Raw genomic sequence first — 25,332 nt, 5'->3', positions numbered from 1 at the left:
CGGACCCAAATATGCAGTAACAAAAGTATTTATTAACAAAAATAGTCGTGGACAGGGGGATAGATTCCAGTGGAGGTAGGACGGGTCCAGGTTGGCTGAAGTGCAATGGTGAAGAGGCTGACCAGAGGCTTGCGGAACAGGTGGTAACGGGATGAGGCTGGCTCCAAAACGGTTGAACTGGGGAACGGACAAAAGGTAAGAGTCAAAAACCTTCAAAATGCTCAAAAACACAAAAAGCCTGAGTAGTTCACCACTTGGTTGATGGAACGATCTGGCACTGGAGAGCAGGTCAGCAGGTCTTTTATTGCAGGAGATGATTACTTGACGAGGATCAGGAGTGGAGCTCAGCAGGTGAGTGATTGGGGTCCGCCCAGGAAAAAACAAATAAGGTAAGGAGAGAAGGAGCAGGGAAGGGAAAGGTAGGAGGGGCAGGATGAAACCCTCACACCTAGGTCAAGTATTTAGGCAAAATGCTTATTTGGGTCTTAATGTGGAAAAGTTAAACCCTGAATTTCAAGCGAACTTCAAACGTTAAGCCAACTTCATTATGCTCTAGGCCACAGGTGTCAAACATGCGGCCCGGGGGCCAGATCCGGCCCTCCAAGACCTTTAATCTGACCCTCGGCTGATTTTCTACTAAAATATTTAAATTCTATTTTCTATTAAAATATTGGTAATTTTCTGTGATGCTTAGCATATCTCCAGCGTCTCTGTACTTGGCCCCTCCCACCAGAGAAGCACAAATGAAGACTTGCCTCTTTCCAAACGCTCTTAAAGGACGATCGTTTTGACTGTTGACCGTGACACCCTCATCAGCAAAATGTCCAACATGAGAAAAGTGGAGCCGAGTGCAGAATTTTACAACAAAAATGGACTTATTCCTACTTGCAAACAAGTTCATTTTAAAACATTGTGCTGAAATTACATTTTTCTTAAAGTTTCAGGTTGTTCATAATGTTATAATATTTTGTAAAAGAAAGAGTTAAAAAAGATTTCAGTAATAGATTTGTGTTTCTCTGCACAAATATTTGAACTTATTTTTATTTTTGGGGTTTATATGACATGAGTTTTCTGATCCGGCTCCTTTGGGATCAAAGTAGGTTGGATACGGCCCCTGGACCAAAATTAGTTTGACATTCCAGCTCTAGGCGCTGAAGAGTATTTTCCGGCCATAAACGGTTTAAACCTCTTATTACTCCGGCAAAGAAGCTGATAGAACCACGTTTCAAAATTTATAATATACAGGTCCATAAGTTCTACTTGCACAGCAAAAATGGCATTGATATCTCTTGTAGTTTTTCCACAATGTCACTTTTGAAGGCTAGGCACAATATGTTGAAATGCGTCATAAACTGCGGGTTTTTACCATTTTAACAATGGTAGAGGGCAGCATTGCTCACTGTAGCGTGTAGCCTGCCGGAAACTACTAGAAGAAGAAGACGTCGCGCTAGGGGCGGATCTGAAACGTCGCCATGATTGGGTCTGGTTAGCTCCTGCTCCAGGCTGTGCATCGTTTGCCCTCGAAGTGTGCGTTTATTCACCATAAACCTCACTCTGCGTTTATTCTGCCCACATTTTATCAAGTGTTGAACACGCAAGCTGAACCTCCAGCCCCGGATCGTCCGCTGTCTGTGCTCGTAGTCCCGAGAGCCGCAAGGGGCGGTGGGCTCTTCCAGCTGGGGCCAGTTAGCTGAATACTAGCCTATTAGCTTACGTTTCCGGGGACATATCTTTGAAATAAGAGCGAAACGAGTTCGTGGAGGACACTGTGGGTGCTGGACTGCTAATTTGTGTGTGAGTTTGTGCGGAGGACTTCGAGCCCGTGTGTGGTTCTGCTTCAGCTCTAAATAGGCGCTGAAACGAGCTGGCATCGCCCAAAGTCTTCACGTCTACACGTACGTAGCCGCTACAGACAATGAATTTCACGTGTTTGATTATTTATGTTCTATATTTTATTTGTAAATACACGCTTTTCCTTTCTGAATAATGGCCGTTTATCGCTCAATCTCAGTCTGAGTTACGAGCGTTATTCCATTGTTAAAATAAGGATACGTTTTTACACACACCCTCCAACATGCTTAATGTTACATTAAGTCTGTGTCTTTTAAAGGTTCAGTACGCGACCTTGCTGCTCGTCAGTGTCATAGCTTTACCTGAAATGTATCAAAATATGGCATTGAAATTAAGTAAATATCACTGACATTTAGTCTTAAATGACCCAGTTTGATGCCTGTATTAACCATTAACCATAATGTGTGTAGTGGTGCACAGCGTTGGGTATCTAAAGTATATATTTAGCTACATCATGATAAGCATGTGACTAATGAAACTGAAAGTATTCAGCGTAATATGGATCGTTCCAAGCTAGCTACAGGTTGGAGCCCCCTGCTATAGAGCAGTCCAAACAAACCAATGACATCTCCATTGAAAGAGAAACAAGGTGGGGCTGATGTCCATAATTTTCACTTTAAAATGGCAGATTAAACTCCTGATTGAAACATGGTTCATTAAATAACTGCAAGCCTTGATGAGCTTCATTTGATTGGAGCCAAAAACTGTTATGCGAAGTCACACTCCCTTAGTCCACTTCAGTCTATGGGATATGAAATAAAACATGCATTGCTGTTTGAAAAGAAAAAGCTGAATTGGTGATAAATTTGCACATGTGTCTGTGAATGTGATTACAATTATATTTGTAATTTTCAACAAGTAGGGTAAAATGTACAAAGTGCACACTGTAAACACCTCCAGGAACTTTCACATTTGAGAGAAGAGTAAAATCTGAAATGCATGTGATTCATTTCAGAACATGTTTATAGAAGTCTGCAGAGTTTTCTTTTTAAAAAAATGCATCATCTACATAATTGCAGCTTTTGTGATTTGATCATGGCGCCACTTCCAACATTCAAATCTCTGTTGTGTTGTTGCAGGCTGTGGTTGGGTGAGAGGAAAGCACCATGTCTGAAGGCGAGTCTAAAGTCACTCAGGACCCAGTGCAGGAGGTGAAGGACCCCACCCCAGCAGCAGCAGCAGGTGGAGCAGCAGGGGGAGCAGGGGCCTCCGTCTCTCCCCCTGTGTCTGTGGTGGCTCAGGCCCCTCCCTCCACCTCCTCCACCACAGCCTCCGCTGCTGCTGCCACAGAGGATGAGGAGGAGGAGAGCGAGGACGAGTCGGAGATCCTGGAGGAGAGCCCGTGTGGACGCTGGCAGAAGCGCAGAGAGGAGGTGTGTATAAGTCTGCTTTAAACCACATGTGAGCAGGGAAATGGTGGGAAACAATATCAGCTAAAAAATCTATATTAGACTATGCCTATTAAACATTAACAACCCTTACCAGAAACATGACTGCAAAGTGAACAAAAACAATGTTATGACCTCATAAATGTCTTTAAATGACATTTGAGTTTATTTTGCCAGAGTATTGCCTTGTTTCTTTATCTCTTCCTACCCCTTGGTTTTAAGTGTGCATCTGAATTTGCGTTGTTTTAAGGGGTGTACAGCCCTAAAATCAGTGTGGTGTTTTGTTTAAAAGTGAACTTTTCTGGTGGAGGGTCTGTTACCTACTTGCCTCCACAGAGATGTTATTGCTTTTCCTGGAATGTTCCATGGTATGACATTCAACATATCCATCTAGAATTTATTCAGTACGTTTCTGTTGCCCTAAAATACATGAATTCCTTCTGTGAATAGGGGCGAGACTCCACTGAGCATAGTGCTATAACCTACTTGTCTTGCTTGTGATAAGTTTAATGTATACTGTGGAACATTCTAGTCAAAATAATATTTCCATGGAGACAAGCAGGTGGTGGACCCTCCGCTAAAAATGTTACGCAGTGCACACATACAGCTCTATGTTCAAGAACATACACATCATCAACATACCGCTTAAGTACTGTGTAATAGATACTAAGAAAACATACATTGTGATCAAATCAAAATTGTGATTTGGATCTAAGAGAAATCATTTCACTCACCCCTCGTCTACAGTATTTCAACTTTAGTGCTTCTTTTAGGTGAATCAGCGAAACGTCCCTGGAATAGATAATGCCTACCTGGCCATGGACACAGAGGAGGGGGTGGAGGTGGTGTGGAATGAAGTCATGTTTTCAGAAAGAAAAAACTTCAAGCTACAAGAGGTGAGTGGACCATGTGACTCTCATCTTTAAACACCCTGAACAATCTTTTCAAATATATATTAGTACAGTACAATTAGCTCTTGAGGTCAACATTAGTCCACAGCGTATTGTTTGGTTCAAATTATAAAGTGTTTGATTGTCTGATAATCTGTAAGTGCACATTGGCATGCTAGTTGTCATCATTCCAGTGAGGACAAAACGTGTTAATGTGAATAACTAGGATGCTCAGAATGTATAAGGTAAGTGAGGAATGACTTTGGACCAAACCGTTTTAAAATACACTAGTTTCCTTTTTCACGCCTTTAACACCATAAAAATGTACAATGCCTTTAACACAAGTGTTAGTAAGTTCTGATATGTTTTGAGTTTGAAAACACAACTTATTTGCATTGACTTCCTTACCTTCTATTAATCGTAGTATATCTCAAAACAGTTTTTTTAATATAAAAGTACAGCAGAGGAAAAAAAAAGGGGAGGCTGTTGTTCATATTATCTCTTTGTTTGTTTCTTCATGTAAAGCATCTGAGTCTTTTGAAAAGCACTATACAAGCGTTGTATTATGATTATTATAATTATATTATAGCCTACATCTTGCTTTTTGACATTCTCTTTTGGCTTCATTGTGTTTATGTATTGTTTATGCAGGAAAAGGTGAAAGCTGTCTTTGACAACTTGATCCAGTTGGAGCATTTGAACATTGTCAAGTTTCATAAGTACTGGGCGGACGTCAAGGAGAACCGAGCCAGGGTACAACACAAGCCCCACCACACTGCAAGACTACACAGTTACATGCACAGAATCATATTTGCCCCTAAACCTGATAGACCACTGTTGTACCCACTGTTGTCTACAACAGCTCAAAGAACTCAATAGGTATGAACAGGGAGCTACAAGGCATTCAGGTGCGCCTAGTCATTTAGAAACTTTACAGCTGTAATTAATGTAAACGGCTACTGTACATATAAACACACTGTTGGCTGAAATAGATAAGTGACAACACCAGGTATCAGAGTATGTTTTGGCTTCTCCACATGTGTTATTGGGATCCTAAAGATTCAGTTCATGACACCTCAGTGGTAGTTCCTAGGTTTACATATGTTTTGGTAAATCAGTTTAAATTGGACTAGGTCAGTTACCTGGGTTTCCTGGCATGCATGTCAACGTAGTGATTGTCCTCTTCTTTTCAAATATGTCACCTAATGCTGTCCTGTTTTGTCTACTAGGTCATTTTTATCACAGAGTACATGTCGTCTGGAAGCCTCAAGCAGTTCTTAAAAAAGACAAAGAAAAACCACAAAACAATGAATGAAAAGGTAAATGGCTGCAATATAATGAGGTATTGTTTGTGAGCTTCACCCCTGCCAGGACTTGAGTAGCCTCACACTCCCTTAAAATAGTAAGTAATAGTAGGTAGTGGGCCGTAGCTATGAATAGATTTTTAAAGAGGGGGTATTATGCAAAATCAGCTTTTTGGAGATTTCCACCGTGTTATCATGTTCCCTTACCAAAAACATTCTTGAAGAGGTTTTGGATGTCATCCATGCATGTTGACCCATGCTCCTGCACAGCAGTTTTCCATAAATATACAAGAGCAGGATAGAAAACGATATTTAATTTATGTTTAATTCATGAGACCTATGCTAATGGTGTTGTGATAGTGCTCTGAAGGGGGAGAGCATGGAGTGCAAAGGGAGGTGATCTAAATGTGTGTTAGCAATTAATACATTGTAGAAGGGTAATGCGTCCTCCACTAAGTAACTTTTCAGGTGGAGAGTGCGCAATGAGCTTAGAGATGGATATGTTATTGTTTTGCCAGGATTTTTTTTTAAGCTTATTTATCACCATGGAGACAGGCAGTGATGCCACAATCAGGACATTTTACTGATCAGATCTGTGGTGAGGCAACTCCGCTCACGTTAAGAATGCATGTTTTTTAGGCCTTAAAAACACTGGTTATTGAATAAATGCAAGATGAATACATTAAATGCAAAGCAACAACATCTGCATGGAGGCAAGTAGCGACTGGTCCTCAATCAAAAGGATGCATAGCGCATCTTTAATTCAAATCGACATCCAGACACTTCTGATGGCCAGTGATCAGCTTCGCTCTTTTTAATGGGGAGGTCTATAGCCAATTTACTGTCGATTTACATAGCCTTTAGAAGAATAAAACAGGCTGAAAATGTTGAAATCAATACAGATTTTTTTTTTTTTTTTCAAAAATAGTATCAGGCAAACGTTTGCCTGATGAAGGCCTAGTGCTGAAACGTTGCAAGGTTTGTCCTAATAAATCTCACAATTTGCAAATAAGATGGTGTGCAGGATTTTTCTGTTTTTGGGCTGCTCCTTCTCCTCCAACACCCCTGCCTCAAGTAATTAATGTGCAACGTTCTCACTCTTTTATACTGTTTTTTGAAAAATATAATTCTATCAGAAATGGATATATTATCAATATGAGGAAAAATCTTTTTCTTTTTTGCCATATCCCCCTGGTTTACTAGGTAGTAATATAAGCTCTATTGAGGTCGAAATGGGCTGTGTCATTGCTGAAAAGAATAAAGTTTGTAAACTGTTAAAATAAAAGTATGGAGGGTAGTGTACACTTCTGTTGTTAAAATGATGGGGTAAACCTTGTGTATGAACTTTATCTAACTATTTAGTTTTCCACTAGGCCTGGAAACGCTGGTGCATCCAGATCCTGTCTGCGCTCAGGTCAGACTCATCTCACTATTACTGTTTTAGAGACGCAGTTCTCAATGCTACATATGGACATTTTTCTGCTATGTTTGACATCTGAATCCATTCTATCTGACTGTCCAGTTACCTTCACTCATGTGAGCCTCCCATCATACACGGCAACCTGACATGTGACACTATTTTCATCCAGCACAACGGACTCATCAAGATCGGCTCTGGTAGGATCCACACACATGTATAACATCTGCTGTCAAGAAACATGAAATGCTAATACTCCATATTTACACTTGTCCCAGTTGCCCCAGACACCATAAATAACCATGTGAAGACGTGCAGAGAGGAGCAGAAGAGCCTTCATTTCTTTGCTCCAGAGTATGGAGGTAAGTGCATGCTTTACACCAAAGAAGATGAACCACTGTACACAGATACAGTACAGTATCTGCAAAGTGTTAATAGAACATTTCAAATGTTAACATTTCTTTCTCTTTACTAAAGAAAAACTTTGATACTGATTTTGATGCCAAACTGCTATGGTACTTGTGCTGATATACTGTAGACCAAGCCCGTTCTAAAGCTATTCTGGAAAAGTTTGTCAAAGTTTTCTGAGTGTTTCAAGAGTAAGAGTTCAAGAGAGTTCTTACAAAGGATATATAAAAGAATCATGGATCTATCAAGGGACTTGACCTCATTTGGATTCATTCTGTCATATTTGAATTTAGATGAAACATGACCTGTGTGTCCTTAAATTAAACAAAGGGATGTCAACACATGCGATTAATCAAAACAAACATCATCCACAAATTTATAGACTTAAATTATAGGCAGTTGAGCTTTAAAATAATTATGTTTCATGGAATAATTAGATAACATCATAAAAATGTGATTAATCAGATTATTTTTTATCCTTCCAGAGCACCAATTAAACATGACTAAACTGTAACTGTAACTTTTCTCTGTCTATCTTCACGTTTCCCTAGCCTTTATAACTACAAAGAGCTCACACCCTCCCCTATAATTGTGGTAAATGTGCTGGGTCTGGTGCTAGGACTTGTGCAACTTGGTTTAAAGGGTTAATTATCTATGCTCGTTCCCATGAGTGTCTAGTTAAAGATAGACCAATGTATGGGGCAGATAGTTGCACTTTTTAGCACATCAGCAATCGGCATGAATTTTCTTGCAGAGACTGATGTTTGATTTTGGCTCTATTTTAGGGTTATTTTAGGAATTTTTAGATACCATTACGCTGTAGGGCTGGTCCAGCAATGTTTCTGTAAAATGCACCATAGCCATTCTACAGGACTCTCCTGTCTTTTCACAGCTGAAAGTGTTACCTCATTATGTCCACAGTGCTGTGGTTTAGTACACATCCTTCTGATCAGACCTGATGGTATGCATGTTGGACGTCATAGCTCTTTGAATGCTGCTTCTGAGTAAAGGCCTGTTCAGACTGGGGAGTAAAGGCATTCAGTTTATATGTAAAGTGTATGTGGCATCCTGCATTTTTGGTGCGTGTCTTGAGGCGGCAGCGCGGCACGAGTCTGGTGTTGACATGGCGTGTCTTGAGCATTCAGGCATCAACAGTAGTCTGTGTCAGAAGTTGAAAATGCTGAACTTTTGGCATTGGACGCGCTGCATCAACCAATCAGGGACGACTATCCAGTGACATAGCGATGTTATTATCCGGAATAATGAGAAATATAGCCTCAAGCTCTAAACCAGGACTAGGAGTGGACCGCTGTCATAATGTTCCTCCCTCTACTAATGCTGAGACATACTGCACTCGTGTACTAGCATACTCCAAACAAAGCATCCACAGGCTCTCTTCCTGATTTCTGGAGACTTCAACCATGCATGTCTTGCACCTGTTCTGCCTACATACACCCAATGTGTCACCTGCCCCACAAGAGACAATAAAACATTGGATTTATTTTTTGCCAATGCTAAGGAGGAGTTCATCCTCACTGCCTCCCCTGAGTAGAGCTGACCACAACATAGTCTATCTGCAGCCTGTGTATCAGCCTATTGTGCACAGGCAGCCTGTGGTGGCCCGTGTGGTGAAGAAGTGGACTGCTGAGAGTGAGGAGGCTCTGAGGTGCTTTTTTGACACCACAGTGTGGACAGAGCTCTGTGACCCACATGGAGAGGACATCAATGCAACGACAGAATGCATAACGGACTACATCAACTTTTGTTTGGAAAACATCGTCCCCTTCCAAACGGTGCGGTGTTTTTCAAACAACAAGCCGTGGATTAACCCTGACTTAAAAGCTGTGCTGAAGGAGAAGAAGAGAGCTTTAAGTCAGGGACCAAGGAGGAGCTGAACGCTGCACAGAAGGAACTGAGGAGGAAAATCAGGACGAGCCAAGCCAGCCAAAAGAGAAGGATGGAGCAACAGCTACAGCAGAACAACATCCAGGGGGTGTGGAGAAGTGTCAAGACTGTCTCAGGCTTCAAAGCACCTACTGCCCAGAGGGAGGGGGACCTGCAGTGGGTGAATGACCTCAGTTCTCACTTCCTGAGATTTGATCAATCACCCACTCCTCCCCCCACCCAGCTGCCAGCTCTCACCTCCCCAGCTGGACAATGGGGAAATCCTGCACCTCTTCACACCTCTGCCTCTGCTCTTCAGCCCGTCACTACACATGGACTCACCCATCCCCCCAGCCTGCCACTGTTTTCTACAGCCCAGGTGAGACTGGAGCTCAAGAAAATTAGACCCAGGAAGGAAGCAGGACCAGACAGCATCAGCTCCAGGCTCATTAAGTCCTGTGCAGATGAACTGTGCGGAGTTATGGAGCATGTCTTTAACATGAGCCTTAAGATGAGGGTGGTACCACAACTCTGGAAGACCTCCTGTGCGGTACCATTGCCTAAGACACCGCACGCTAAAGACCTCAGCAGCTTCAGGACGGTGGCTCTAACATCCCATCTGATGAAGACACTGGTGAGCCTGGTCCTTGGCCACCTTCGCTCCACTTTGAGCTCAGTGATGGATCCGCTGCAGTTTGCATACCAGCCTGGCATTGGAGTGGAGGACGCAGTCATCTACCTGCTGCACCACTCACTGTCTCACCTGGAGAACCCCGGCAGCACTGTGAGGATACTCTTCTTTGACTTCTCCAGTGCGTTCAACACCATCCAGCCACTGCTCCTGAGGGACAGACACAGTCCACACTGCTGGTGTGGACTGTGACCTGGCAGACTGGATCCTGAACTACCTCACAAACCGGCCCCAGTGTGTGAGAGTCAAGAACTGCGTGTCTGACCTCCTGACCGGCAGTGTGAGGGCGCCCCAGGGCACTGTCCTCGCGCCCTTTCTTTTCACCCTCTACACTGCAGACCTCAGACACAACACAGACAGCTGCGTCCTGCAGAAGTTCTCTGAGGACTCTGCCATCATTGGATTTATTAAGGATGATGATGATGTGGAGTACAGAGGACTAACACTGGAATTTGTGGACTGGTGTCAGCAGAACCACCTCATCATCAATGCAGGGAAGACCAAGGAGATGGTGGTGGACTTCGAGACGCCAGTAGAGACGCCACTCTACTGCCCCCTCTGTGAACATCCAGGGAAGGGACATTGATAGAGTGGACTCATACAAGTACCTGGGTGTTCATCTGAACAACAAACTGGACTGGACTCACAACACAGATGCACTGTACAGGAAGGGCCAGAGCAGGCTCTACCTCCTGAGGAGACTCTGGTCTTTTGAAGTGAGGGGGCCACTCCTGAAGACCTTCTATGACTCTGTGGTGGCATCAGCCATCCTGTACGGTGTGGTCTGCTGGAGCAGCAGCATCACAGAGAGGGAGAGGAAGAAGCTGGACAAGGTCATCAAGAAGTCCAGCTCTGTCCTGGGCTGTCCTCTGGTCTCAGTACAGGAGGTGGGCGACAGGAGTGTCCTGGCTAAGGTCATCTCTATGCTGGGCCATGAGTCTCACCCCCTGCAGGACGCTCTGTCTGCTCTAGAGAGCAGCTTCAGTGACAAACTGATTCACCCTCGCTGTGTGAAGGAGAGGTTTCGCAGGTCTTTATTTCCTGCTGCTGTCAGACTGTACAACGAACACTGTTAACACTGAACATGTGTCATTCAACTATATGTGCAATACTGAAGACCATGTAGAACATCTGATACAATTCACTTAAGTCACTCTACTGATAATTATCCTGTCTAATGCTGCTGTACATAAACATAGTCATATTACTGTAAATAACATTATAATATACTGAAGTCACTTTACTGAGATTTATTCTGTTCATATGCTGCACTGTTACTTTTATTCTACATAATAGTTTTTTGGTATTTTATATTTTTGCTCCACCGAAACAGTATGTTACATTAGAGTCTATTTTTAAGATAATAGATAATGTCTTAAAAATAATTGGTTTTATTGCATGTTACCATTTTCCTGCTGTTCTTGAATTGTGCTTTGCAACACTGGAATTTCCCCACTGTGGGACTAATAAAGGCATATCTTATCTTATTAGTGGAGTATAAATATATACACGCCGCAGCTGCTGAGCCGATCACTTCCGCTGATGATTTCATGTAATAAATACACTAGTCACTCTCTCAGCCTTGTCTGCCATTGTACTGGGAAATGGCACTTGTTTCCAGGGCAACGGACACCCTTGGATGCGTGTTAAGTATTTTTCTCCCTTTCATCCACGGCATCCAAGACGCACATTGTGGACGTCTAAAATCAAATGCAAAGGTGTCCAGGGTGATTTTTTTTATTTTTTTTTATTTTTTTTATGCCGTGGTCTGAACGAACCTTAAAATTTGCTGCATCATTGCTATAATCTAAGTTTTTAACTTGTGCTTCTTTTCAGCTGTTGCCAATGTGACCACAGCTGTGGACATCTACTCCTTTGGGATGTGTGCCTTAGAGGTGAGCTGCACTTTCACATTAGAATAGATTTACACCCCCCCCTTTATGCCTGCTTACAGGTTTGGAGGATTTTACATGCAGATGCAGATCTTTAGGTAAAGCGGTGGTGTAACTAAATTGAATATATTGTACTGTGACTCCTTAATGTTCATAGGGCACAGCATGAGTTATGGGTTCATATCATTGTTAACTTAAGTGTGTCTTTCAGATGGCCGTGTTGGAGATCCAAAGTAATGGCGACTCGTCCTATGTTTCTCAAGAAGCCATAAACAGTGCCATTCAGAGTCTGGAGGATCCTCTGCAGCGAGTCAGTAACATGTCTACACTGTACAACCATGCACCTACACACCACGCACTAAACCCTCTCCACTTTGTAGGAGCTTTTCTGATCAGTTTCATTGTATATTTTTTATTCCCAATAAACTTGAAAATAAAAACTCACTATTAAAGAGGAGGCAGATGCTTCTCCTTGCCTATTCCCAGTGAGTCCAGTGACTGCAGGACTAACTCGCATGTGTGTTTGTGTGTTTTTGTGTGTCTGTATGTGTTTGTCCAGGAGTTCATCCAGAAGTGTCTAGAGGTGGACCCCAGCAGGAGGCCCACAGCTCGAGAGCTTCTGTTCCATCCAGCTCTGTTTGAAGTGCCCTTATTGAAGCTGCTGGCAGCCCATTGCATCGTCAGCCACCAGCGTAAGCCTCACTACAACCACACAGCAACGCCACAATGTCATGACAGCAAATATTACCCTCACCCAATGACACTTGTGAAGATTCAAATGTCCATAATAAATCTAACATGAGCCAAACCCACTGCATTATATAAAGAGAGGTAAAACAAAATAATGCAGATCAGCCTTATGATTAAAGTTCAGTTGAAGTACATTTTGGATCATATTTTAAAAATATTAGTTATGTAGCAGACCCCCACCAATGAAGCCAGAACCATGCTCACAGCACAGAAACACAGGCTGCCATTAACCCAAACCGTGCCAAAGCACTCTGAGGTGCATCCGTCTGGTACCCGGACAAATCCGTGTCTATAATTTACTTTGATTCACACTGCTATTGCTGCAGTGTGAGAGAAGCTTCATGAAGCACACTTGAATCACATTTGAATACTAGTTAATATGACCTTTTGGAGAGTTTTGCTGTCTGTTTCTAAAGTCACTGCCTCTATCCGTCTTCAGACATTATTGCTGAGAATGCATTGGAGGAGATGACCAAGAACATGGATCCCAACCTGGTGATTGTTGAAGCAAAGGAAGGAGTCCAGATGAAGTCAGTCACTTTTTGTTGCATTTGAATTAGACAAAAATCTTATAATAACCTATTCGGATGTGGCATCTTAAATAACTACTTGCTCTTATCATCTCTAGGCTCTCTCAGTTTCCTGCGCTGGAGCTGGACAAGTTCCTAGAAGATGTCAGGTAAGGACATGCATCCCAGTTGGAAGTTAGTTTAGCCATGTATGCTATCAGTGCATACAGAACCATCTTTAAAACCCAAATGTAAGTGCATTGTTCCACGGGATGTTTTTCAGGAATGGTATCTACCCTCTGACGGCCTTCGGGATGCCCTGTCCACAGCAGCCTCAGCGAGAGGCAGTCAAATCACCCATAGTTCCTCCATCTGTAAAGACCCCTACTCCTGAACCTGCCGAGGTGGAGACCAGGAAGGTGAGACCAAACACAATGGGCCAATCCCATTTCTAATTTTCACTTCTACCCCTTGCCCCTTGAAACTGAGCTGCAAGGGGGTAGGGGTTGTAAGTAAACTCCTATAAACTGGGACAGCCCTTCAACAATCACATAGGTCATCAGTAGTCTCCGCCAGCTTTTATGTAAGCAGACGCGACAAGCTTTTGCCAGAAATCAAACATGCCATCTAATATTTCTTTGGTCTCTGTTGTCGTGGTAGCAGCCATCTTGCCAGTGATTCACAAGGCATTCTGGGAAATTGCTCATACCCTGTCATTTGGAGTGTGCCTCTGAAAAGTCTTCGTTTGGAGGAGTATATTGTAGGGATGGGCATGATTAGTTGATTAATTGAGAATTTTGTCGATTATGTTCATTTTTAATCGACAAACCGAATATAGGCTGCTAGGTGACCAAACGTCCGTTTTCCCCCAGACATGTCCGTTTTTCATGTCCTGTCCTGGTTGTCCGGGTTTTCTTTTATAAATTGATGCAAATGTTTGGGTTTTCGTGATCTTTCATTTGGCCATTAAACTGAGCATCTCTCGTAGCTCTCTGTGCACTCAGAAGGAGCGAGCAGACACAAACAGTCTGTGAGCCTGCAACATCACTTGTACCAGAAATTCCCCGCTTTTCGTCAGGACAAGTGTGAGGCCATGTGCACAGTGTGCAAAGCAGATATATATGTTTCGGTGTCCAGTGAGGGTGTCAGGGACCTCAAAGCTCACCAGGACACCGAAAAACATTAAAAAGCTTTGCCAGGTGAGAGTAGCTCAATGTCGATGACGAGGCCCCACCTCCTACCCCCCGTACAGTGTCCTAGTTTTGACAGATGCAAATATGGCCACCCTAGGTAGTATAAGGAAACAAAGCTACGTCTGACAGCGCAAACACTGGAGTTGCAGCCTCATCAACCATCTCCAACATGATATACGCAAAGAACAGACTCAACATTAGCGTCAACATCCCTCTGTTACAGAAAGAACACCTATATTCCACTGAGTCATGCTCTTTAGTCCAAAAGAAGTTGACCGCATCAGTGCACAAGAGCTGTTTTTTTCTTCGCTTAGTTTATGCAAATTTGCCGTTTTAAGTTTCGTTTCTGGGTTAAATCAGCAGTTTTCAAGGAATCTCCCCTATGAGCCATCTCAGATTTTGCTGAAAAAAATCATAAAAATTTCTAAAATCACCAAATGAAAGAATCTCAGATTTTAGCTCCTTCTCTTCAGTGGTTCCTGAGTTATGGCCTGTTGAAATTTTGGGGCCATGCTCACTTTTTCTGAAGCCTTAAGTTATAAGCTTGTTTGAGAGACCAGAACTTCATATAAAATAGAGCTAGGAAGCTGGAAATTTGTATTATTTTAGATTCTTGCTCTTAGATTCTGAATCTGTTGTCAAATATTGGGTATCTTTATAAATCTCACATTTGGTTGCTGCTCAATTTTTTTTCAATTTTTGAGGTCTAAGATCTATTTACTCCAAGCAGATATTTACAAACTAACTGCTGAACCTGAATATTTGAGAGAATGACCATTTCTGACAACAGTCTCACTTTTCTGAGATTTAATGTGAGTGGTGTAGAGCCCCAAATATGATCACAGACCAAAGGTGACCTTTTTGGGCTCTTCTTTGGACCCTCGGTTCCCCATGTGGGCACAGTTAGATGTTGATAAAATTTTTACCAGAGAAATTTTGGTAAAGTAATAAAAACATTTACCATTAACTTCCTTCATTTCAAACTGAATTTTTGAAAATAAGCTCTTACAGGTCATTTTTGGTGGCGCTTAGTTACTTTTTCACCTGCTAGAGGTTCAATTACCTTTAATAGACTTAAACACTAATTGCTTGTTATAAGGGAAGATAATTGGAGATTATTTGTGGTACATTGCTTGGAAAAGTGTCAATCTTTTGAGAAAATTCAACTATTAACGCTGTACAAAATTATGAAAAAAGATTTATTTTTCATTCTATTTTTATTTGAGGAAGAAAATGTGTTGTCTCACAAAGAAACAGCTTTTCATGGTGTATAAGTAAAGCAACAAAAGTTAAGATGGTATTCATGGAAACTGATTAAAAGGCAAATTACAATTGGAATACTCACTGCCTAAAATCACAAAGTCTCCACTTCTATAACCATGGCTTTCAGTATCGCCGTATGTGTATTTTTTTACACAAAAATATTATAAGGCAGTAACATTAACAAGGAAAAATTTGATACTGACGCAAAAGTTATCTAAATACAATAATCTGGTCTGTTATTTGTTCAACTGCTAGAAATTACATTTTAAAAAATCTGTGTGAAAACAAACCTCAGCGGAAAATACCAACATACTGGAAAAAAGCGCCCATTTTGGTGCCTTTGCGTCCTACATGGAGATCATCTGTATTGGGATCTTGCACACCAAGTGTTTCTAACTACTAATGAACTTCAGATCCTGTTTGGATCCTGTCATAATCTGCAGTGTCAAGGCGATAATTTTGTGCTTAATACAACAGATTCTGTGCTGAAATGGGACCCAACATGGTTCTGTCGATGTTCAGGAGGACACATGAGGGTTCTGTCTTCTCCATTCATGAATCTCACATAGACATCACCATGTTCATCTGAATGCTCTGAAATATTCCCAATGAACCACCTGATGTCATAAATACATGCATGTATTGACCTGCTGGTACAGAGAGAAATCTGACACACTCTCATTTTGTATTTCAGAAACTGACACTTCAGTACATAAATGATCTTGAGATATTCTCCTCATTTCTAATTTACCATTTGACACCGGAATGAAACTGTGGTGTGATCTAGTACCATTCACAGTCTTTGTCTTGCTATAGCGCTCTTCTAGTTTAGAAGTAAGTTCATGGTTTGTAATGTCTTTAGAGCTTGTTAAAAAAAAATTAATAAATAAAAATTCTTTGTTTTGTGAAGCCCACTCAAACATCTGGAGTTCAGTCAGTATTTAATTATTGTCAGTTGTCTGAAGACTGGCCCATGCAGCCAAGTGTTTTACTGTGCCACCAAAACCATCACAAGCATTGTACCACAAATAATCTCCAATTGTCTTCCCTTATAACAAGCAATTAGTGTTAAGTCTATTAAAGTTAATTGAAACTTTATAGCAGGCAGAAAAGTACCGAAGCTCCACCAAAAATGACCCATGAGAGCTCATTTTCAAAAATTCCGTTTGAAATGAAGGAAGTTAATAGTGGATGTTTTTATTACGTTAAACTAAGAATATGCCAATGTTTTCTGGTAAAAATTTGATCAGCATCTAACTGTGCCACATGGGGAACCGAGGGTCCAAAGAAGGGGCCAAAAAGATCACATTTGGTCTGTGACCATATTTGGGACTCTACACCCTCCACATGAAAGCTCAGAAAATTGTGAGATTGTTGTCAGAAATAGTCATTCTCTCAAATATTCAGGTTCAACAGTTAGTTTGTAAATATCTGCTTGGAGTAAATAGATCTTGGACCTCAGAAATTGAATAAAAAATTGAGTGACAACCAAATGTGAGATTTTGGGGGCCCACAGTGCCCCCCTTAAGATACCCAATATTTGACAACAGATTCAGAATTTATGACCAAGAATCTATAATGATAATGAAATGAATAAAAGTGCAAAATGAACGGGTAAGGAAAAGTGGTATGGCCAAGGGGTGTAATGGGATTCAGTCAAAGTATTAGTCCTACATCACATTCAAGAAGCAGGTTTAGTTTGTCCAAACTAAAGAATTTGAATTGAGGTCACCACAGTAACTCACTCTGTGAACCTAACCTAGTACTCCTGAAGGAGACCTCTGATTATTAATTTTCCCATTCAGAAGTATGTGACTTAATACAGTGAATTGTATTTTCTCTTCCATATGTTTTGTTTCAATTTATGATATAACGCAACTCACTGCTTATAACTTTTTAAATGAGTTTGGTCAGGTTTATCTGCTTGATGTCAAGCAAAGAGATTAATGTATTGAGCTCACTGTGTTCTTACTTTGATAAATGAATACAATGTCACATTAAGAACTGTTCATGTAACAACACTTCAAATACTATTATTATTTTGCTCTTGACCTGCTTTGTGAAATATGGCTATATTTTAGGCATTGCTAAAGTGACCCTCATCTTGTATTTGGTTGTCTCTGTCAGGTTCTCCAGATGCAGTGTAACATTGAGCCTGTAGATGAAGGCTCGAAGCATCATGTGAGTGTGATGTGTTTAATGCCAGTCCTTTTCTCCTGTGTCTCTGAACATGTCCTCCTCTCCACAGCTCACACTGTTGTTGAAACTTGAGGATAAACTCAACAGGCATCTAAGCTGTGACTTGTTGCCAAGTGAGTGGAGTGAATGTACCTGTCCTACTAAAATGTACCATAAATGTATCACTGAAATAAAATGAACTGCTCAAAACTATCATATATTATCATATATTACATTTGCTGCTACAATAAAATGTACTGCTAAAGTAAAATGCACCTCCATAATAAAATGTACAGCTAATATAAAATTTACTTCTAAAAAGAACCAATAAAGGTAAATGTACCACTGAAATTAATAAAAGTATACTGTTAAAATAAAATGTACTGCTAAACTATGTTGTTTCCAGATGAGAATGTGCAGGAGTTGGCAGTGGAGCTTTTTCAGTTGGGATTCATCAGTGAGGTACCATCACATTCTTCATTTTGTATGTTTTTCTCTCACTTCATTAAATGTTTTTTTTTTTTTTTTAATTCTCAGGGTGATCAGCCTAAACTGGCATCGGTTCTTGAAGAGGCCTTCTCCAAGTTCTATAGTAGAAACGACAATCTCAATCCAGTCACAGTGTCTTCATAGCGGCAACTGTAAAACAAATTTAAGCATTAACCTCCTCTGTGCTACGCTCAGGGACTGACACTAGTGTTAGCCTCCCTCTGTGCTACGCTCAGGGACTGACACTAGTGTTAGCCTCCCTCTGTGCTACGCTCAGGGACTGACACTAGTGTTAGCCTCCCTCTGTGCTACGCTCAGGGACTGACACTAGTGTTAGCCTCCCTCTGTGCTACGCTCAGGGACAGACTAGCGTTAGCCTCCCTCTGTGCTACGCTCAGGGACTGACACTAGTGTTAGCCTCCCTCTGTGCTACGCTCAGGGACAGACTAGCGTTAGCCTCCCTCTGTGCTACGCTCAGGGACAGACTAGCGTTAGCCTCCCTGTGCTACACAGAGACTGACTCGAGCCTCTCTGTGCTGCATTCAGGGCCAGCCTAGCATTAGCGTCCCTCTGTGCTGGGGAGACGCTGCCACTAAGTGGTTCTCTCTCTTGGTTCAGCCATCTGCTTCTCTTCTGAAGAGAGCTTTAGTGTATATATCAGGACAATGGGCTGCTCTCTGGGCTTATTCTTCTCTCTATAGTGACCGAGTGGATTTGAGCTGGACAGAGCAGTGTTTTTCTTCAGTCAGTATTAAACTTGTAGTATTTTTACTGTGGACTGCTGTGTGGAATGGGCACATGTAAACTGGTGTAGGTTACAGTGGTTTTCTATCGAGTAGAAACTGAAGCATCGTCCACTGCTCTGCTCACAACCATACAGTTACAGAGGAAAGACGAGCTTCTACTCACTTTATATGGGACTGTGGGTGTTTGCATGGCCAGGACAGATCACTAGGAATGTGGTTGTTCGCATTGGTAGGATTGGCCCTCACACATACACGTTAGTGGAACCAAACTTGTATAATGATCCTGTCAGTACTGACTAAGCTATTACTATTTATTGCGAGTCTGTTTCTCTGTCAACACAAATGCCAATGGTTATTTGAATATGTGCATCATATTGTAATTGGAAAAATATGCAACATAAATTGTAAGATTGGATTTACTCAACATTGCAATGCATTCAATGAAGATGTATTTGCTTAACCCAAAGTATTTTCTTCATTATTTCCATGTTACATAAATGGACTGCTCCTTTGCACAAATGATCCGGACTGTGTGGAGGTCACAGCGTAGGATCCATGTGAGGGTGGAAATGTGAAATGATGTTAGACGTTGTATTGTGTTCTAGTTGTGTACACCAGGTTAACAGGATGAGTGTGGGCTGGGCTTCAGTTTGTTTAACACTTTATGCGGGGCACTGTTTCTGCAATGCATTTACTCCTTTTTCCACGTCATAAAAATAAATTAAAAAAAATTCACCCACCATGGTCCCAGTGTGTGGTCTGTAAATATAAAATTATGTCTCTTATGAGATGTATCAGCTGGTGGTTCAGCAGAATGAAAGATTTACCTCATTAAAGAGGGTAGAGACCTTGGTTACACCTGAATTACATTGTGCTTTGTCCACTGTCTGGTTAAGAAGGAATATATCTTAAGCTAAGATCAGAGATTTATGCCGCCTTCGTCTCTCTAGCTGGCTGTTTTCAGGCTGGTCAGAACGGACTCCACAGCATTCCTCTGAGGAATCAGCAGCCTGTGCGTCAGTAAATAAACTTCATTGGTTGAGCAGTCTTAGCGGGATTTGAACAACCAACTTTCTGATCAGAGGGACAAGCACATCAAGTAAGCTACTGATGCCCCAGTAGTAAAAGGACTGAATTAATTTTATATTAACTCTAGCTTGATTCAAAATGATTGAATAAACACACACAAAGTCAGTTGCTTCAATTATTTATACAAAATTCATAAATGGTGGACAGCTGTACTTTGACTCCAAAGCATCAGCGTCTCATTTAGACACATTTTAGCCCTTGTACAAAAGTCCATGTACACACTGTGGCTCACAATCTGTCCATGTACTAAATATGTATTGCAGCTCCAGAGGTGGGGAGTACACACTTATCTTACTTGAGTAAAAGTGGTGGCTACGCTTCCCATTGTGAGTAAGTCTACAAGTGACAACAGTATTTGTGTTTTTTGCAGCACTCCAAAATGATTAGTTTGTCACATACTTGTGCCTATTCTTTGAACCAGATCTTATGCATTACTTATTTTGCCAAATTACATTCACTTCAAATTATAAATCAGGTATTACGTCCTGACAAGTTGCTCTTACTTGAGAAGTACTTTTCCAAAATACTTTTTTACTCTTAGTTCTTATTTTGTACTTCCACTTGAGAAAAAATACCTAGAAGTAACTTTACTCTCTGTTCAGTACAATGTTTGGCTGCTCTCCCACCTCTGTGCAACTCACATGTGCAGAGAAACACGATTCATGCGACACATGGCGCAGTACAAAAATACAGCCAAGTAGGAAACAGTCAAGACTAGAAAAGATGGCATAGAAAAGCATCTAGAAACCGCAGGTCTAAAGAACAGCCACTGAAACGTCACGTCCACAGGGGCCCTTTCAGCCTGGATGGGATTCTGTACAATAGAGACATTCACAGTACATAGCACCAACAACACAGACAACAGGAGGAAGGCATCTACTGTGCTTCTGATCTGCTTCAAGCGCCACTGTAGAACTTTTCTGGAGGAGGGCCAGACAGCTGCAGCGTTATTTAGAGGCAAATCGTCAGAGCTTTTTCTCTTCCTTTGGGTGAATCATGTCAAAACTACCTCATCCATGGTTTACAATGTTAGCCTCTGATTAGGCTTTATAAAGTCCAGGTTTGGATTTGGTGGTACTTGGAAAGTGTAAGATTATCTTAGGTGATACTTTCTGTGAAAGAAGAAGAGAACCACTGGTCTAAAATGTTTCACAGTATTGCATTAAGTGTATCTGTTACCATGGAGACACAGACACCATAAAAACACCTGTAGTTGAAAATAAAAAAGTATAATGCCAGACTGTTGAATACTCCTCCCCATGGCAGCAGTGCACCTTTAAAAAGAATGGCTCAATACCAATTGTCTGTAGCCTAGAATTATTATTGTATGTGATTAGTATTAGTACTGTATGTGTTTTAAATAGGGCTAAATTAGATATGTGATAAAGGCTGAAATTCAATTCTTTAAACTTGTGTCTGCTGATTTCAGGCTACAGATTGAGTTGTGGTGGTCCCTTTGATGATGATACATCATTTTGGGGATAACTTTCTGTTTCTATGGAATCACACAGTTGACTTTCCACTTCCAGAAAGTTGCATACTATCACTTTAAAAGCCCTGTGCCAGATTTTTTCCCATGTATTTGGGCAAAATTCATCTTGCCCCAGTACAGATATATTGTAAAATCAGCTCTTGAGGTCAAAATAAGTCTCCTATGTGCTGTCTCCAGCTAATTAAAAAGTGTTTCATTAGCATTCTGTAGCATTACTGTGTGCTCTGTCCTCAGAGAGCTTATAAAAGCATCATGGTGAATAATTAGAATGCTCACACTGCATAAAGTAAGAGAGGAATAACTTTGGATCACTGCAAACTGTTTCATGTTTTGAACTCTCCAACAAAGCAGTTCTTTAGGCCCAAGAGCCAGAAGCTGGCGAAGGGCCTATTAGTATCACAAAGCGATGCTTCTAGTGGCCAAAAAATGAAATGGCGTGACGTGACTCGCCCGTAGTGACCAGGGACCCTCGCCATGACATAGCAATGCACCAGAGGTTTCCGAAAATGTATAGTTTGTCAGGCACAAAAAAGCAGAACACTGTTCTCGTATCAGAATATTATTCATTCTTTCTTCTTTCTTTCTTTTTTTGTTATTATTATTTTTTTCTTAACCAACTCGCCCATTTTCCACCCACTGAACAATGACGAAAAGCCCCCAAACGACTCAAAAATGCATTAGGGAATTCGAATGAGGGCAAAAAAAATTTGCACGTACAATCATGAAATTTGACACAGAAGTCTATCATGTCAAGACAAGGAAAAAATATTATTACACCAACACCGTGCGCTCCACTAGGGGGCAGCAATATTGGATTAAAGCTTTGTAAAAGCTTGCTAAGCTTTTACAAACTGCTCCGAGGGCGTTCACCCGAACGAGCTCAAATTTGGTCCACATTATCTCAAGACGTGGAACATCAAAAGTTATCCACATTTTTCACACACGTCTAACAGTCTCTGAGCAGAGAAGCAACAAAAATGCACACAATTTTGAAGAAGAGACAAATTGCTCCCATTTGCTCAAACAAACTCCGATTTCAATGAAATTTGAAACAGTTGTTAAACTCTCTGCCCTGAAGCTACTTTAGGTAAAAATTACTAATTTTGTGCATTAGCGCCCCCTATAGATTGTAACAACTTTTAATATGGAAGAAAATCATTTGTTCCCAAATAGTTGTTCAAAATTTTCTGAAATTTTGCACAAAATTCCATTTTGGCATCCTGATCTAAAAGTCAATGACACCCATGTCATAATTTTTATGGCGTTGCCATAGCCATGACATAAACTCTCCATGTTATTCCATTGGTAAAATCTACAAATGAACAGATTCATATAAGAAAACCTCAAATGGGCGCAATAGTGCTCCTAGGGAAATTGCATGGTAGTGCAAAAATTGACTTTGCCGTAGACATATAAAATTTGGTACACAGATTCATGACATGGTCAAACATCTGTCCTCACCAATAGGATGCCCAACAAAAACTTTGGCGTAGCCAAACCAAATTTGGTACACAGATGCATCATGAGAATAGGAACAAAAAAGTATATAACACGGTTGCTAGGCAACCAACAGGAAGTCGGCCATATTGGATTGATCGTGCGACCTGGCGCCGAAGGAGCAATTTCCTGTCCTCGTACTTGAACGAACTTGTCCTAGGGCGTTTGACCCAGACTCACCAGAATCATTCTGTATCATCTAGACAAGTGGGACATTAAAAGTTGTTAAAAGCTTTTTTAAAGGTCAACGTGGCAACAGTGCAAATTTGCAAAACTTCGATGCCTGATAATTTGCACAAACCATGGCCGATTTCACTCAAACTTTAATCGTTGGTGGACACCCCGTCTCTGAATAGATTTATATAATAAAATCTAAAATGGATGCAATAGCACCTCCTAGGGAGATTGTATGAAACAATAAAATTTTACTTTTTCGTTGACATACAAAACTTGGTACACACATTCGTGACCTGGTCTTGATGAAAAAAGTCAATCACGCCCACACTCATATAAAATTGTAGGGTTAGTTTAAGATTAAGGGTTGGATCTATGGTTAGGGTTACGACTAGGGTTAGGTTTAAGTTTAGGGTTATTAGCGGTAGTGCAGGGCATGGCATTTGGAGGGGTGCGGCATTCAGAAGGGTGTGGCGTTTGCAGGGCGAGCGTTTGTGGGGCGCGGTGTTTGCAGGGTGCGTTGTTTGCAGGCGGCGGTATAGGTGCATGCGAGGGCCGATCATCGCTGCTTGAGGCTATATTTTTGTATTATTTTGGCATTTTGCCCACCTTGTGTTTCACTGGATATGAAACTACTAAACTCTCCTGATTTTGTTGAATGGCGTGGTCCTGGTTTTGAACAGTTTGGACCTGGCCAGTCCTGTCAAGTATTCCTGAGGTGGAAACTGTGAGAATGGCTGCTTAAGCAAAAGAACTGAACTGTACAGTCCGGGCAGCTCAGAACCACAGGGCATTCTGCAGAGTAAAGCACAATAGATGACTTTTGGACAATACTTATAAGTCCTTATTTCAGGAGGCACAATTTTCATGTTGGAATAACCCCTTTGGTCTGAGGCTGCCTTCTGTCTTTGTACATTTGAGACAGACCAAAACAACCATTGGAGTTTCAATACAAAAACATGGTTCAGAAACATGGTGTCAGCGCCTTCATTATTTACATGCATCTGGGGATACTGTATGTCCCCAGGTAAAGCCACACGCTGGGATTTTTACTTTCAAGTTATTACCTCATATCATTCAAGTAAAACAGTCATGGATCAGCAGTCATATCAACTGTTTGGGAATGATCTGTGGGTCATCCAGAAACTACTCAAATGTAAAATAGTGTGGGACCAGAGTCACCCTGATGCCTATATCTATGTGTAGCATGCAGAAGAGCCCTCTGAGATAGGGACTTTTCCATTACACGGAAAAAAATCTTAAGGAGGAGTTATTTGACTATAGGGTGTTAACTGCTAACACCTATCATATTTAGATCACCAAGTTAACTTTATTGTGTTGAATATGCTATATTGGCTGAAAACATCATATTGACATGTTTTGTAAGTTTCAGTTTTGTTTTTGACACTCAAGTCTTCCCTCACTTCTGAGCGCAATCGCAACATGTGCATCCCACAAAAGAATCTTCTGCACATCATGTCAGGTTTGAGAAGCTGTAGTGTAATGTTTTGTTTCCTGCATTTTTTAAATATATATATTTGTGGAAAATTGCTTTGCAGCAGCATGACTTAAGATGTGGGCGGAACTGTGGCACAGGCCATCGTGTAAGTAACCGTAAAGAGGGTTTGAGTTGAGAGATCACTAGATTTCTCAAACATGACATCTAAAACCTCTTCAAGCCTGTTTTTATTAGAACTTGAAAACTCCAAAAATTAAATTTTGCTCAATACCCGTTCTTAAACAATGCCAAAAAAAAAAAGAAAATCATTGAATGAATGTTCATTCATACTTTTCTGTGACTCAGAAGATCTCCAATTAAAATTCGATTTAGTTTCCTTTTAGCACTAACATCAGTGGTTTACTCAAAATCTAATTTAGATATCCAAAATCCCCTCTGTAATTAAATTAACATTTTAAGTCTGGCTTTATTGGGTTTTAGTGTAGTGCAAATGTATGCCACTTCTGTTTGGAGCTTTTTATACACCTTATTTTCATATGATTAGAATGAGTTTTTCACCAACATTTTTTCTTGAATTTTTCTTTACTTTTGTTCCATTGTTTTACAATTGTTGTCTTTATGACTCATTTCAGGTTTTTATTTTATTTTATTTTTTACATATAATTGTAAAATCCACCAGAATGACATAATAAATTTTATTTATTTATTTATTTATTTATTTTTTAAATAACTAAGGCCAATGTGACCAGATTTAGACACATTTTACCA

General features: G+C 40.9%; 1 protein-coding gene across 1 annotated transcript; it reads left to right on the top strand.

Annotated features, from left to right (window-relative positions):
* Positions 1-1,438: 1,438 nt before the first annotated feature.
* On the top strand, positions 1,439-19,593 carry nrbp1 (nuclear receptor binding protein 1). Its single transcript, XM_020939937.2, has 18 exons — positions 1,439-1,895; positions 2,931-3,224; positions 4,013-4,135; positions 4,781-4,882; positions 5,359-5,448; positions 6,807-6,847; positions 6,956-7,050; positions 7,129-7,212; positions 11,670-11,728; positions 11,937-12,035; positions 12,285-12,417; positions 12,915-13,005; positions 13,104-13,154; positions 13,268-13,403; positions 17,568-17,621; positions 17,689-17,752; positions 18,025-18,080; positions 18,156-19,593. Exons 2-18 carry the CDS (start codon positions 2,958-2,960, stop codon positions 18,249-18,251), a joined length of 1,641 nt encoding a protein of 546 aa, XP_020795596.1. The 5' UTR covers positions 1,439-1,895; positions 2,931-2,957; the 3' UTR covers positions 18,252-19,593.
* Positions 19,594-25,332: the final 5,739 nt, after the last annotated feature.

The sequence above is a fragment of the Boleophthalmus pectinirostris genome, unplaced genomic scaffold, assembly GCF_026225935.1.
Source record: "Boleophthalmus pectinirostris isolate CB_2022bp ecotype Guang Dong unplaced genomic scaffold, ASM2622593v1 HiC_scaffold_13, whole genome shotgun sequence".
In the NCBI taxonomy this organism is placed as follows: domain Eukaryota; kingdom Metazoa; phylum Chordata; class Actinopteri; order Gobiiformes; family Gobiidae; genus Boleophthalmus; species Boleophthalmus pectinirostris.
The sequence above is the reverse complement of the archived record's forward strand: the minus strand, read 5'-3'. Positions and strand labels throughout refer to the sequence as shown.

Coding starts and splice junctions, on each gene's coding strand:
- nrbp1 (XM_020939937.2), top strand. CDS start 2,958: ATGTCTGAAGGCGAGTCTAAAGTCACTCAGGACCCAGTGCAGGAGGTG. Junction 11,729..11,936: donor TTGGGATGTGTGCCTTAGAG/GTGAGCTGCACT, acceptor TGTGTCTTTCAG/ATGGCCGTGTTGGAGATCCA. Junction 18,081..18,155: donor AGTTGGGATTCATCAGTGAG/GTACCATCACAT, acceptor TTTAATTCTCAG/GGTGATCAGCCTAAACTGGC.